Source organism: Clinocottus analis, unplaced genomic scaffold (genome assembly GCF_023055335.1).
Source record: "Clinocottus analis isolate CAN_PGR_092001 unplaced genomic scaffold, fCliAna1.0.p SCAF_7, whole genome shotgun sequence".
Classification (NCBI taxonomy): domain Eukaryota; kingdom Metazoa; phylum Chordata; class Actinopteri; order Perciformes; family Cottidae; genus Clinocottus; species Clinocottus analis.
The window spans coordinates 18,386,609-18,402,898 of record NW_027176229.1 but is presented as its reverse complement, the minus strand read 5'-3'; the positions used below and the strand labels follow the sequence as shown (position 1 = coordinate 18,402,898).

The 16,290-nt window shown below is 42.4% G+C and overlaps 1 protein-coding gene across 1 annotated transcript in view; it reads left to right on the top strand.

Annotated features, from left to right (window-relative positions):
- The first annotated feature begins 12,587 nt into the window (after positions 1-12,587).
- The window catches only part of LOC137805031 (transducin-like enhancer protein 1), a 19,356-nt gene continuing 15,653 nt past the window's right edge, over positions 12,588-16,290 (top strand). Inside the window, exons 1-4 of the mRNA XM_068604680.1 lie at positions 12,588-13,352; positions 13,766-13,854; positions 14,560-14,623; positions 14,947-14,991. Coding sequence (XP_068460781.1) covers positions 13,329-13,352; positions 13,766-13,854; positions 14,560-14,623; positions 14,947-14,991 — 222 coding nt within the window. The 5' untranslated portion in view covers positions 12,588-13,328. The remainder of the gene's footprint in view (positions 13,353-13,765; positions 13,855-14,559; positions 14,624-14,946; positions 14,992-16,290) is intronic.

Sequence of the window (16,290 nt, the reverse complement as noted above, 5' to 3'; positions counted from 1 at the left end):
TGTTTGAGTGGGAGGAAGGCCAGAAACGGAGTGAGTTTAGGGAAATGTGTCTGTGAAGGAGAAGACAATTTGAGGGATTACTTGAGAGTTGTTCGGGTTCCTGAGGGGGGCTTGAATGTTGTGACCAAATGCCATGGCAGTACATCCGATCATCGTTGAAACGTCTTGTTGGTGTTGAGGAAAGGTCGGGATCACCAAAGAGATTAGGATACATTCTCTTTATAGTATCTGTATAAAATTAGATGCCAATCAATGTAGCAGATGTGGAAATATTTCACTAGGGTTTCCAAAGTCACTCGGATTCATTCATCTGTCCTGAATTTCTCAGCACAGGCCTTAATGGTGAGGACACTCAACATTTCTGTTTGTCTGGGTCTATGACCACCTTCTTCGTATGGCCTTGGATTAACTCATCAAAACACTCCCAGGATGTGCACGGGATGTGTAGACTCTCTTTTTGCTTTCCGAACTCTTCCTGTGGTTGTTTCTGTAAATACAAATATGCTGTCAGTTAACATCTCTGGTTGAACAATTTGATTTTCCATTCAAAACCACAAAACTGCTGGATTTTCTCCTTTTCATCCCCTCTCGTCTCTTCTTCCTCATCCATCCCTCTCCGCTCCACATTAAAGATGTGCTGCTAATTCAGAGAAGATTTGTCGTCCTCTTTTAAGTCTCACGGCTTAATTAATATCCTGTTTGAGTGAAAAGAAGGCCAGGAAATTAAATGAATTCAGGGACGTGTCAGTGAGGAAGAAGACAATTCAGTTCTCAGTCACTGGTCTGATCTCGTCTTTGAATGTGTGTTTTCTTTCAAACAAGTGCGTGTTCCTGTGCGCATCACCTTTAACCTACATGTTGTGTTCATCATCAGTTTTCCTCCTCTGACTGCATGTGTCATGTGACCTTCTCCAAGCCTCTTAATTGGTCCACATGCACTAACCTTGTTAAGGCTGCCTCGGTTTTATAATGGCCTTTAGCACCGGCCCTGGCGGGTCTAATGCCAATAGTGGCATTAGCACTAGTCTGTATTTACACCCGAGATGAAGGGCTAGCCATTACACACTGCCCAAAGGCTAATCTGTTCTAATAGATTTAGCATTGATCTGTGAGACTGTAAAGCGGTGCAAGGTTCGTAGAAGGTCAAAGAAAAGTGCTGCTACAATGACTAGGTGGTAAGCTTTGTGTTACACGGCCTCATCTTATGCTTACACTTTGTGGATACCAGTGACATAATGTGCTTTCATAAGAACAGACTGACATATTCCAGTAAGTTTTTCCTCATTTCCTGTATTGTCTCTGGTGTTGTGTCACTTCTCTTTGTAGTCTTGTGTTGTGGTGCTGAATGGGAAGCTCTTGGAATTTATTTGTATCACTATTTTTCAATTTGCTGCAGCTGTCATCAAAGTGTTTTCATTGTCCTAACTATTACTGAAGTCAGACCAAAGTTGTCTCTTTCCTATTTTTGTCTCTTGTGTTTCAACGTAGCTATAATCTCACCCTGTGTCTGTGTTCAATAAAGCAATGCTGCACATTTCATGCACTAAATTCAAACACATTTAAATGTTTGAATACATATTGAACTATGTTCTAGACAAGGACATTTATAAACGTGGAGTCTTACACAAGTTGTCTGTTGAATACCAAATGAAAAGTAATGTGTAAACATTCAATAAAATGTACAATTAAACATATAACCATAGATGCAGTAAAATGTTCAAAGTAATTACTTTGTGTCACTCAGACATAGTTTTCCTTCATGTAAATGTTCATGATGCCTTCAATAAAGGAACCACCATGCTGGTGACTGTGGCACCAGATGCACGAGAGAACACCAGTAAGTGTAAAATAATATGAAGTTGGCATATGGTTAGTATTTATGTCCTAGTCAAAAACCATGTAATTGTTTAACTGTGTGTGTGTGTGTGTGTGTGTGTGTGTGTGTGTGTGTGTGTGTGTGTGCATTTGTGTGTGCGTGTGTGTGTGTGTGTGTAACTCCCCCGGTCCTAGACTCATGAAATTATATCATGGGGCCAGTTCGGTCCAGGATGATTCCCACTGATCCTATTGGCAGTTATGCAAACGCCAGACCACAACTCGGATACACGCACGCACGCACACACAGACACACACACACACACACACACACATACACACAGGTGACAGACAGGCAAGCATGTGTGTGCTGCAATCATAAGCCTCTTTAACATCAGTGTTAAATAACTTAGTTACAGTAAATCTTCTTACTCTGCTCTCTCACCCACAGCCTCCATCTCTCTTCATCAGCAACTCTTCTCCTCCTCTCTCCCTCCCTCCATCTCTCCAACGTCCCTATTTCACCCCACCTTTGTCTCTCCCGTGTAGTTATCCTCTTTTACTTTTACCTGTCACTCTTGCCCATGAACACACAAACACTTCAATAAACGTGCACTTCAATACATACATGCGGCGACACCTGTGTGCCCACAGTCCCCTTACAAGGGATCACTTTAACGGCACAGCTAGCAGAGACACAACTCTTTTGTGCTTAGAAAGACTTCACCCTGGATTCTGTCAATATTAGAGTGGATTTATACTTGGTGTGAAAAGACTTAAATGAAATCATTACGAGTGAATGGACAGGTATTTCCTCAAGCAAAATATCTGTTTATTTATATTTAATGATAATATTAAAGGGAATTAACTTGCTTTCTGAGTATTTTTTTAATTATGGGCCAATTGCTCAATGACTCATAAGCAGGGTGGATGCTGCACCACCTGATGATGGGCTTTGACGCTAAGGTCCTAAAAGTGCACGTGCTCAAAACCAACAGCGCCACAACTGAGAGACAGAGCTCGCTAAACACGTAAGAGGTTGATTAGAGGTTCATACAGTATGATGTGCATGTGTGTGTGTGTGTGTGTGTGTGTGTGAGTGAGGGAGCGTGTGAGTGAGGGAGTGCGCACTTCTTCTATCTTTATCTTCGCTCTCAATGTGTGCAAGAGCTCAGTTGTGGTTTAACAGTATTAGTGCTTACTTAAAGGGTTGTGAGAGTCTCAGTGTCTAAGCCTGTCTTTTGGATTAGCACAGCATCCGAGGACAGCACACACACACACACACACACACACACACACACACACACACACACACACACACACACACGCATATGTACACGTTCGTTCTCTTATTTGCATCAAGAAGAGTGTGTGTCTATACACACACTTCTATTTGCATTCCCATGACCATAACAAGCCTTTGATTATTACTCGTGGTGGGTATTTCCCCCAAGCCTGTTTGCATGGCTGTTAAACAAACTGGGTGTTGGTGTATCGAGAGAGGCATCTTTGTTCCCTTTTTAGACAAAGGACCAGCCATGAATAGTTCACATCAACACATAAATTGTCTAAGAGCACTCGGTAGGAAAAACACACACACACACACACACACACACACCTGATGACCTTACATACACTCTTGACACCTCCTTCCTGACACACACCTTCAAGCATGCCTTGCACAAATTTAACTTACAAATGTGGAGGAAGCACTCAACAGCTCCAGAGATAATGAAGTGTGCACGCGCGGGGCAACGCAGCACAGCGCAACACAAGCTCAACACACGACAACAAAGAGAATGCTTGAAACAAGCAATATTGTCTCAAACTCCGAGGCTGCACTTGACATAAAAGACTTCGTGTTTTTCGTGGTTGAGCGACTTGGCAGCTACAATTCAGCTTTCTGTTTTATCCTTGTTAAAGTGAGGAGGAAAACTGGAGGAGCGCGCTTCAAAAAGACTCCACAGATCAAACACACAGATCAAAAGGACACTTCAAAATACCCCAGTAGTGTAAAGTTGGACTCCGCTTTAGACTTTGAACAGCCCTAGATGCTGTAGAGTTGTCATAGATTATTATGAATTACATTTGTAAATAAAGAATGAATATGAGTAAATTACAATACTTAGGAAAGATATCATCATTAATGTGGAATAGCGAGCCTTATGAAAATGTGTATAAGTAGTTTTTTACCATTTAGAAGTATTTCACGTATGTGTAAAACAAGATGGATGCCATACCCTATAGAGCTGAATAATAATTCCTTTACAGGGAAACTAGCTTGTTAGCTACCCAAGAGGGCGGAGTAAGGACATGAAGCGCTGGAGTGCCATCTCTAAAACCGACCCGAAGGCTGACTCCGCCCCTATGAAACTACGAGCCAATCGCACGCTGTAAAACTATAACCAATGAGAGGCGAATTAGCCCAACGTTAAACTAGACGTAACTTGTTGTTTAGGGTCCATTTGCCGAACGCGGAGACAGTTAACTATTAACGAACTACTATTGGTCTGTGGACGCTGAGGCTTATGCACCCTCAGCTGAGAATTTTTATAATGTGTCACCTTCAAAATTGATTAAATCTGTTTCATTATAACTCATCGAATCTGAAACTCTTCTCTTCGCAATCACCCACAGATCTTTCAACAATACCGTAAAATTATGTGATATATGGAATAACACTACCAGAACTAAAATGTGTCTCCTGCAAAGCAGTCAGAGAACATTTGGAGGCAAATGGAGGGCCTCGGCTTTTAATCCCACATGCTCTCAAAATCTTACACAACAGAGGGCACCTGCTGGAGGATTTAATGTTAAGCACTTAACACGACATTGAATGTACAAATAATAATAATGAGCTGTTCCAGTATGATTTAAAGCCTCAACAACCTTCAGACTGAGTTCTTCACACTCACAAGTTGTTTGGAAATTCAGCAGCAATAGAGCATGTGAGGAGAAGATATAACAAAGTAATACTGAGTTTAGTTTTTCTATAATTGTAACATTTTCTGCAGTATGCTCTTCAAAACAAATACCACATCATTTTTTGAGTGCACAATGAATTCAAATCTAAGTGGAATTTGTCTGTAAACCAACCTGCTCACAACCGTTAAACAACTGTTTTGACATTTGACAAAAGCTTCAAACTTTTGGATCTGATATCACATCGGCCTTCAATGTGTATACGGACAGAAAAACAGCGCTGCCTGTCCTGCACACACGCAGCCTCACCAGTTGTTTTACTCCATGGTGCTTTTGGTCTGAATGACGGTCATGCAACATTTAAGGTGTAGAGTGGACATGTAGCTGGTCAGTTTCCAAAGCAAGGACACATCATTTCATTCATTCACTCTTCTTACTGTCGAACAAAAAGCCCCTTCTACATGTTGGTTGACTTATAAACACAAAAATTTCAAAATTAACCTTTTTTAAATACACACTTTGGATAAATTGTGTTTTATCTGCGATAAATCCCTCATTCCCTACTTTGTTACAGCAGCACAACTATGTCACCATTACAAATTGGCCATTTCACTGACATGGACAATGTCAGTTATGTTAGGACAAAACACTGACATGCATTCAAACGCTGTTTGAATGCATGTCAGTGTTTTGTGCTAATGGTAACCCATCCTCTCCTTGGAATCAAGCACTATGAATGTGACCAGATGTGGTTTGTGCTAATCGCTGTATGATGGCGACAGAGTTACACAACATCTTCATTAGAATCATTTCATCAGCGTTTAGCATCAAGTAATTTCTTAGGTTTTATCCACTGTGATATATACCATAAGCCATGCTCTGCCCACCCAACTATTTGAACTTGTCTTTATGTGTGTGTGTGTGTGTGTGTGTGTGTGTGTGTGTGTGTGTGTGTGTGTGTGTGTGTGTGTGTGTGTGTGTGTGTGTGTGTGTGTGTCTTGATCAGCCAGTCTTCTGCTCAACCATCTGCTTTAGACCATAGCGCCGACTGCCACTATACACACATTAGGACACTTAAATTAACCGTCAAACCTCTTAAAAACATCCACACAACACACACCCTCTTCATTCTCTCATGCCAATATCTAGTTTTGCTTGTTGTCTCTGTGATCAGAGATGCAGACGGACATCCTGGTGGCTCTGAGCCAACGGTACATAATAACGCATTGTTGTTTGCAACTCGCTTATCGCTATTGTTGCATGTCACCTCTGCTGTTTGTTTGACTTCACTGAAACAGGAAAGCCCTGAGATAAGACAAAGGAACAGGGCCGAAGAGAAAAGATCAGTGGCTAACGTACCAAAGCAGGAGAAGCAGAGCCGAGCGAGCAGGTTTGTCTGACAGACTGAAACCCATCTGGACTTGATCTTCTCTGCAGCACCACAGCTCCACTCCACATGTTGCCTTTGATACAACTCTGCTCACAGCTGGACTTGATAAAACTGGAGGTTTTGTGGTACTTAGGTTCATGTGTATGTGTCTGTGTGAGTGCGTGTGTGTGTGTGTGTGTGTGTGTGTGTGTGTCTGTGTGTGTGTGTGCATGCGTGCTTGTCTGTATGTGTGCGGTTATGTATGTTTTCAAGTTTTTATGTGTGCGTTTTCACCCCACTGTGTCACTTCCACATCGTCTAGTTGCCCCCTTCCTCCCCCACTAACCAACCCACCCAGCCAACCACACACACACACACACACACACACACACACACACACACACACACACACACACACACACACATACGCACACACACACACACACACACAGTTGCACATGTTTTCCATTTAGGATTTAATTTCCCTCCTTCTCCCCTTTTCCTTTCGTCTGTTTAAACAGCCGGCAAGCTGCCTGTAAAAGCTCTGATCTGTTTACATGATGGGCTGCCTGGTGCTAGGCTGTTTAATGCACAGTCATAAATTATACAAGAACTCTGCAAACTGGGAATGAGCACCATACTGCGGCTTCAACAAATGCCAAAAACCTGTTTTACATAGCTTGGATCCAGGACACACTCACACTATAGAATAAGTGGTTTCAAGGCTATTTTCCCCCCACAGACAAAAGTTAAAAAAATAAAAATAAAAACATATGTAGGATGACATACAGATTTAAAAATAGATTAGGCATTTATCACATATTACGTAGTTCATTATAATCTAAAGCACATTCCTTTTACTTTCCAATAATATCTTGTTTGTGCGCACTTCACTGTGGTCTAGTTGCTGTACGTGAAATACTATTGCAGACAATTTGTTAATCAATGAATCACATTCTAAAATTATAACAAAGCCGCACAAAAAACAATAAACAGTCCCTTCAAGCATTATTGTCTGTTTTACATAGAAATGCAGTTAATTAAAGAAATCAAAATGCTGCTTCCTCCCGTCTTTATCTTGACCCTTTCGGAAAGGTATCACTTCAGGAATCAGGGTCATTGAACAGTGGTTATTTGTTCTATGTGAAAGCTAAAAGATGATATATAATGAAATATAATTTTAATAGAAACAGTTCCTAACTGTGTCAATACGATTGGCGATCCAAGTTGTGAGACTGATAAGCTTATAAGCTTGATGGATGAAATATAGCCGTAAAATCAAGTTCATTTGTGTTATCATCATTATCTGTGATGCTGTTTTGCTCAGCGATCACAACATCACTCTCTAAAGGCTTGAAACCAGAGACTTTGGGCATGATGACATCAGTGGACCAACCCTGAGCATGTGGACATATGACAGCAGTGATTTACTGAAGGTACAGAAGGAGGTTCAGTGGAAAAAGGTTCATACCTATAGGCGGTGTAGTAAAATACTGAAATTGCACTTCATGAACCCTTTAATGAGGTGAACAGTTTATTGTATGTCAAAAATAATCAAAATGGCTACATATATGTGACAATACAAAAGGGAAAATTGAACAAATGCTGTTGTGCACATGAGCTCAGGGACTATTAATGGCAAACACATCTGGGACAACATTTGAATAATAGGATCTGAGTGGCAAAAAAGAAGAAGAAAAGAAGCAATGTTAGCTTAACTGTCATATTCAAATAACTTAGAAATATTACTAGCTCCCAAAAAAGGATTCAGCGCTGCTTTGGATAATAATTTGTGTCTGATATGTGCTTTCACCCCACAAAAAAGTTAAATTCTTCTTGTAAATATTGTCAATTGGAAAAAGTTTACCTTCGTGACACTGAATGTCTCATTCTCAGTACATGTGCACTGGAGGTTTCAGGTTCTCTGTGTAAAATTTGCTTTAAAAAAAAAGTGCTTTTACATTGACAGACTCGTATTTGAGGTAAGTAGACATAAACCTAGCCTCTTCAACAAATAAACGTGAAAACAGCCTTCAAGCCATATTGACACTATTCTGCACAGTGAAACTCAAACATCAAAATGAAGTATAAATAGGAAAAACACATTTTTGAGTTGCGAGGGACAAAGCAAACACACGTGAACTGTTTTTACAGCCGATCCTCGTGGGCAACAGTTGGTGTTGAAACTTCAGATCAGTGTCTTTGTACATGGTTTTGATCTTTGGGTGATCTCCCTAAATATTTAAATGTACAATGCGCTCCTTCGTGAACATGTCACAGACTCAGACTACATCTGCCCAAGGCCAGTGCCTCCGTATACCTGAATATACATGCTATCCCTTGCTCATCTTCTCCTCTTCTCATGCAGAACCTCAGTCCAAATAGGGCACAAGAAGAGTGGATATGGCACAAAGGAACTCAGCCCCCCACAAACCACTCAACCAAAATACAAAAAAAGTGGCAGACAGGCCGGGTTGATGGTATTCAAATGATGTCCTTGGTTGTCCATTAAAAACACAAGAGTCGAAACAAAACAAAGGGGCTCCATGGGACGGCTTGGCCAGAACCCTCACGCAAATCATCTGCTGTTGACACACACACCACCTCATGACTATGAATACACTCTTTAACACCATCTCCTGACGCACACACACGTAAAAACCACACACACTCTCACACTAACCAAACTAACCAAATGTGCATACATTCAAATAGCATTCACATATGTTTGCATATCAGGTCACACACACACACACACACACACACACGCACACACACACACACACAAACACCAACGCTCCTCTTGTGGTAAGTGGGACAAGAGAGTGGGATCACTCCATTTGTCGTCCCACACAAAGCTGCTTGTTCAGTCATTATCTGGGAGAGCCTCTTCTCTCCTCTACAGGCAAGATGACCGGGTCACAGCTAAAATAGCCACTTCTCCCTCGTGTCACTCCTCCCTCTGCCTCTCTCCAGCTCTCTCTCTCTCTCCTCTTTTATAAACAAAGCTCAGTCATTTGTTTTAACCACTAAAATCAGAAAGAAATGGGACATTTGCAAACCAAATGAGATGTACACGGCAGGTTCTTGTACCCCATCCAAAGCGGAGGCTAATTGTGAGCTTCTCCACTCCAAACAAATGACTCTGGGAGAGGACAAGACCTCTGAAGTGAATGAGGGGACGGGCTATTTGTTAAGGAAATCAGGAGGCCAGTGAGCTCATGCGCAATTACCTATTTGCCTGGTGATTGTTGCTGTCTGGTCACTAAAGCAGAACAGAAAAAACATCACTGTAAATGTGTGGATGTTGAAAGTTAAATCTCTCTGGTCAGATCTGAGGCATGTGTTGCCAAATAGTGTGGCTACCAAGACCTTTCATGAAGTGGGCATATATTTTAACACTATGTAAACTGTTAACTTGAAGTGTTAATCTTAATCGCATCGTACAGACGGGGTACAGTCTGAGTTGACAAAATGTGCTTTGATGTGTAGCACTTTGGGATCTATTGGCACAAATGGAATATAGTATAAATAACAATAACAACTATTCATTTAGTGTGTAATCTCCTGGGAAAAAAGACTTGTGTTTTAGTCAGCGCATGAGACATTTACATCTACATAAGGAGTATGATTCTCTTCATGCAGTCCATTACGTTGCACTTACCATCCATACAGTAGCCAAGAACCAACAAAGCAAAACACTAGCTCTAGAGTTACATGCTTGGCACATGAGAGAAGTTTCAGTTGGTTACCATCTGCAACCTTACCATGAGATGCTGCCAAATCCTACACACTTGCCCTTTAAGTGAAGTCTTTTACGGCACTACAGAGCGCTATTGATTGAATTACATTAGTTACACATGTTAATTGTTCCTTGGTGCAAGGAAGTGTGATGTTACACTGTGTTGGATTCTTGTGCAATTTGTGAAAGGATTGTTTTTAAGTGATGTGCGGTTTGTCCTAATTTATTGCAGCTTGACGTGTGACTCACAGCTGTTTGGTGATTTTATATGAAAAGGTCTGGGATTTTAGGGGAAGTTTTGAGGTGAGATGAGCACATACTGTGAGGAAAAGGTGTTACCAGATTGATCGAGATGATGTGTAGTAAATATAAGGAGAGGAGACAGCCAATGTCAGTCTCGATTACAACATTATTTCTGTTACAAATTTGGAACGGTCTTAAATTTGTCTTTGGTTAAAATATTTAAAAACCATCATATGTTGTCAACTATTATATGAGCATCATTCAAATGACAAAAAGAGATATAATGACACACTGCTTAAATAAGTTGACTTGTTATTATTATCATACTTTGGGTACCAACTCTAAATAACAGTCCAGGAATAGTACGCAAACATTGGGATTAAATAATTCTGATTCTGATTCAGATTGTTTAATAGTGCAAAAATACGATGATTGGTTTAGAGTATGAATGAAGGGTAACAGAGGGAGAATGCCAAGACAAGTGTTAAAAAACACAGTGAAAGACCAAATGGGATCAAAAACACACACCTGCACACATGTGCGTAGTTGTACGTGTGCGGCACAGAGCCCTGTCATTAAGAGTACCACCCACTAAATAGATGAATGTGTCTGTGAGAGCTGGGAAAAAGGTCACGGCTGGTCACAGTCAGGAGTCTCTCATATGGACTGGATCAGCCACTGCAGAGGTCAGAAGATCAGAGGTCAGGGGGTCAGGGGTTGAGCTCTCTGAGCCAATCACAGGTCAGCGTGGGGTGGAGGGGTTTTGAATGGGAAGTGAGCACTGCTTAGACGTGATAAGAGGAGCATAGAAAACGCAGAGCCAGCTTTACGACTGAGTTTAAATCGCCTCACCAGTCATGATGTGGTCCCTTTATCACATCTGTCGTTAGTCAGTCACTTGGGCTACATCCACACATTTTGTTGTTTTTACTCTGAGTGTCCACACTGTTTTTGGCATTTCAGAGCGCCAAAAATTAAACTTAGCTGCTCAGGTTTGTCAGATGTAAATACTGCCGGTTACACACAAAAAAATAACCTCACTACAATTCCAGGGCAAGTGATACAAGTTACTCATTTGCCATTAAACCTGTAGCGGGGCTTGGCACATGCAATACTCAGTAATTATGCTACTTCTGGATGTTCATGTGTTTAAATTGTCTATCTTCGAATAATACACATAGTAGACGTTTGCCTTCAGGCCAGGCTTTTCTGCGAGAAACCCTTTCTGACAATAATCTCCTTGGGTTTAGGCAACACGTAGTTGGTGAGGTTTAGGAAAAGATCATGTTTTGTGTTCAAATAAACCCTTTTCTGGCCTAAAGCCCTGAAGGCAAACTTCTCCTATGCTCGTATCATCCTTAATATTGTTTTATATCGCCATCTGTTTGGCCAAGATGTAATTATGGAGTCACTTATTTCTTGCTTCTAAAGATGTATAAAAATAAGTATCTTGATGCTGCCCGAGGAAGAGCTCCTATCTTAAAATCTTCCAAAATCTTGCAATCCAAAGCAGTTGCTGTGTCCTTTTGCCTTGTTGTGCTACGTGCACAAACGTAGCATATAAAACACTTTTTTTTCATATCTGTGCACCTTACAACCCATGTCCCTCTTTCTATGCACCTCTGTCTACAGTGGCTGTAGCTGAGAGCGGGTCATCTTTAACTCAAGTTTGGCGGTTTGATCCCGGTGTCAAAGTGTCCTTGAGCAAGATACTGAACCTCAATTAGCATTCCGGGCACTTTACAGCAGGTCACCGCTCCTAAAAATGCAGATGGTGAATAAGAAAGATCAAATTTAATTTAGAAACCTGCTGGCATGTGATGATTAGTCCAATTTGTTTGAAAAATATATAATGTTTGCTTGGATGATAACATACCATGCTGTGAACTTTATTACTACAAATAAGGAATTCCCCTATTCACACTGCAATCAAAACATGTTGAGTGACATAACTGGGACTAGGACAATTAACTGCTTGAACATGTAGCCAGCAACAAATGAGCAGCATAATTCAATTATTTATTTTTTCTTTAGAGAAGTGGATCAAAAAGTGAGCACTACTAAATTAATTTGCACGCTGTATATTGCATAGACATAGAAGAGGAAGGAGATCTGCGTTGATTTGCCATGACACGAAGGTTCACAGCAGCTACTAATAAATACACTATTTGTATTTCTGTGTGAGGGCTGATTCGTTTGTGTATCAGCATGCATGTACACGCGCACATCTTAAACCTCGCTCCTGCTAAGCCCACGTTACTTTGATTGACAGTTGGGACTTGCCTTCACACACCACACTGCCCGCCCAGCGCGCCTCCGGAATGGCAGCTCATTGCTACGCCCTGATTGCCCAGAATCCGCGTAGCTCAACCAGGTCAACAGACTTGGGGCAGTTTACAGAGTGGCTATTGGTCAGCTGTATAAACTGCATCACTATACCCACGTGGAGCGAAGGCTCTGATTGGTCCAGAGCCGTTTTGTGGGCCGGCTTACAGTTTCGGTTAGCTGGGGAGCGTGAAACCGCGTGAGAAAGTTGCCATTGAGGTAAAGCTGAGCTAGACGGAGGACTGCCGCCGCTTCAGGGAGTTGTTTTTATGAAAACTAACAAAATAGTTCCTCTTTTTTTCGTGTAATCTATTTTGGACGCATTCAAACTGTGCGGGAAAGTAAATATTTCTGTTTTTGTTGCCCGTTCAACCGCCAACGAGCGACCGCGGCGAGTCAAGTGGGAACTCTTCACTGCAATTAACTTGTGTGGATTTGTTGCCTTTGCTTCGACTGAGAGCCGACAGTTTGCGGCGGTCCGTTGAGGGTCCACTGGCTTCACTTTGTACGTGTTTGTTTGTATCTGAGCGACGCTACTCGGAATACATCGGCTCGGACGCAAAACAAACGCTGGAGGGATTCAGGTGGCCACTGCCTTTCACTTCTCACCTGGTGCATCCCCCCAATATCCGCCTCCGGATAGAGCGGTTCCCCTTGTTTTTCCGGTTGATTTACGGCCGCGCTGCCGGCGGAGCGGAGGAGCGTTAAACGGTCCGTGAAGTCGGACGGAGCGGCGTCGCGCTCGATTTTGTTTGAAATTAACGACAGACGGTCCTTCCAATAACGGCCGATGGATTCGTGCCCGTGATCTGGATCCCACCTCCTATCCCTCATCCCCACGGTGCCCCCAATCTGAGCCCGAGAAGCGGGGTTTTTAAAGAAGGAAACGGTTGCATCCTCCCGAAGACAACGATGTTCCCCCAGGGGCGACACCCGGTAAGGCGCTCCCCTTCCTGCTTGAACAGTTGCTCACCTCGTTGTAATCGGGTGTTCACAGCCAGGGAGATATCGTTGCCTCTTTGTTGGACCTAAGTCTCTTGTTGCCTTACTTTAAACAGCCTTCAGACTAAGCACATGCTCGAATTAGTCTCTTTCTTCTTGTTAATTGGGCTCTGCATGTGCCCTGAGAAACAGGATGTGATTGATAATGTTGTTTGTTTAATACACTGCTAATAATTACAAGTTGTTGACATTATGTGGGCCTGGAAGATCAGATGCAAATTGTAGGCCACATAATGAGTGTGTGTTTTATATATATGTGTGTGTGTGTGTGTGTGTGTGTGTGTGTGTGTGTGTGTGTCTGTGCGCGCGCGCGCCTGTGTGTGTGTCTGCGTGTGGCTCCCGACCAGGCTCCAGGCCAGCCCTTCAAGTTCACCATCCCAGAGTCACTGGACCGCATCAAGGAGGAGTTCCAGTTTCTTCAGGCACAGTACCACAGGTGGATAATACAAACACACACATTCACATCGAAGGCCCCTCTGTCTTTGTGGGCTGCACAACAGCCATTTTTTTTCATTGTCATCAACCCTATAACACTAAACCTCACCCTAACCACAGTCATCCCCCTAACCATAATGAACAAAACCCCAGCTCTGGCCTCGTACTAACCCATAAACCTGGATTACACAAAAGTGCACACACATGCAGCAGACCCAGTCATCAGTGTTAGCGCTTACACTGCGGTAGGTCTAAGTCTTGGGGATGGTTGAAAACCAGAGGGTGGCGTGTGGGCTCAGGGTTTCATAAATCACTCCTTATTCCCCCCGTATGTGTGTTATGAAAAGACTGCTTGAGTATGTGTGCCATTTTTCTTGGCTTTATCTGTTTATACTTTTACTTATTTATGTTGTTAGGGAGGTTTGGCCTCAACAGGTGAATGCTTCTGACCTACAAACTGTTGGGTTTTCTCACATCCTGATTCCCACATACATAAAGCAGGGTTATACCGAACATCTTATGGCCAAAAGAGACTGGAAGAATCATCTTCTTCATTTCAATTATATCTAGAAGAACATCATCACTGTTTGTTCCTAGTTTATATGTATCAGACAACCACATATTGCTTATATTCATTAATAAGCAATAACACTAGTTTGTACTGTAACACTCACTGAAGTAAATATTGTATTGTTGTCTTTTTCAGCCTCAAGATGGAGTGTGAGAAACTGGCCAGTGAAAAGACAGAGATGCAGAGACACTATGTCATGGTGAGATCCACGTGACACTTGATTCATCATCACACATGACAAACTAACAAAAAGTAGACATCAATGCTGCTCTAAATTGTTTTTACAAACATATGTATCTACTTCACCTGTTTGGTGACACTCCTATACAGAGAAAAAGCTTTTAATTTGGATGCTGGATCTATTAAATGCAGTTTGGTTGCTCTGTAAGAATGACCTGGCGCTACACAAGAACTGCAAGCATGGTTATTACAATGAAATGCACGTACGGTCACGGCGCACATTCTCTGAGTTGCTTAAGTTTCAGAATTCCTTTCACTAAGATGACCTTCTGTCCTCCTCAGTACTACGAGATGTCTTATGGCCTCAACATTGAAATGCACAAACAGGTCAGCCTCTTATCTATACTCTGTGTGTTTCTGTTTGTATCACTCTCACTCTTTCTTTCTTACTTCCTTTCTTTTACTCTTTCTTTCTCTATCTCTTTCTCTCTCATATATGCCACGGTTTTGATGTATATGGTGTGTGTGTGCTTGTTGACATGTCCTTGTGCAAGCACAAATACATTTGTGTGTTCATTCATTTTTGTGTGTGCGTGTGGATGTGTGTGTGTCCGTGGATGTGTGTGTGTGTATTTATTCGTGATCGATGGGGCTCTGTCTCCATTTCCCCAGTTAGGGTCGGCCGGCTGAGCCCAAAGGCAGGATGAATGGCTCTGTAGATTGATTGGTGCTGTCTAGGGGAGCGGCCTGCTTTATTACATTAGAGGGGCTGGGCTGAGGAGGGCAGAGAAATCGATCATGGTGCGGCCGGCAGAGGAGAGACAGCAGAGCCCCCCTTCCCCTCTTTTTGAAGCAGGGAGGCAAAAACTCACACAACACACTTTAGTAGCGCTGACACTCATGTGTGCAAACACAAACATACTGAAAGGACACTTACCTGTTGTAACGTACGGCAAGGGCGTTTGTGTACCGCCATAAATAATGTGTGCAAACATTTGAGGACTGGGGCGATTGAACACATGCACAGTAATGTACACAGAAACAGAAAGTCAAGCGCGTTTATACACAGTACATATACACGCATTGAAAAGCAAACATTGCTCACGGTTAAGTTTGTAGATGCATGGGTGAGGCGGGAAAACTCTCTTTTCCCCTCAGGAGTGGTGCAGGGCTCAAGAGCGTTTACCAGTAATTACCACTACTATCGACCAGTCAGACCAGAGGAAATTGGAGGTGGATTGGCCTGGCTGCTTCACCGAGAAGCGGGGATGCTTCTCCGACTTTCTCACACTCCCTCCGATTAGTTCTGTTTCTCATGTGCTTCTTCTTCTTGAATGTTATTTGTTCCGTTTTTATAAGCCAAGTTCTCCCCATTCTTTCGGCCTTCCTCACAAATCAAAGAAGATTCCAGTTTTAAATTCTGGGATCTCTTTTTCCTTGTGCTACATCCCCATCCTTATTTTCTTTTTTCTTAGCTCCTTTTTCATTTTATGTCCATGTGAAGCTTCTGTGCTTTCACTGTGAGGGAGATGCATCTCCTATTGTCCACGCACACATAAACACACAAAACTAAAGCTCCAGGGGAGGTCATTAGCTTGGGGCTGCAGTTGTCGGAGCAACAAGCTTCTGTAGACAGGGGGTACAGGGGATTGTGTGTGTGCGTGTGCGTGTGCGTGTGCGCGTATG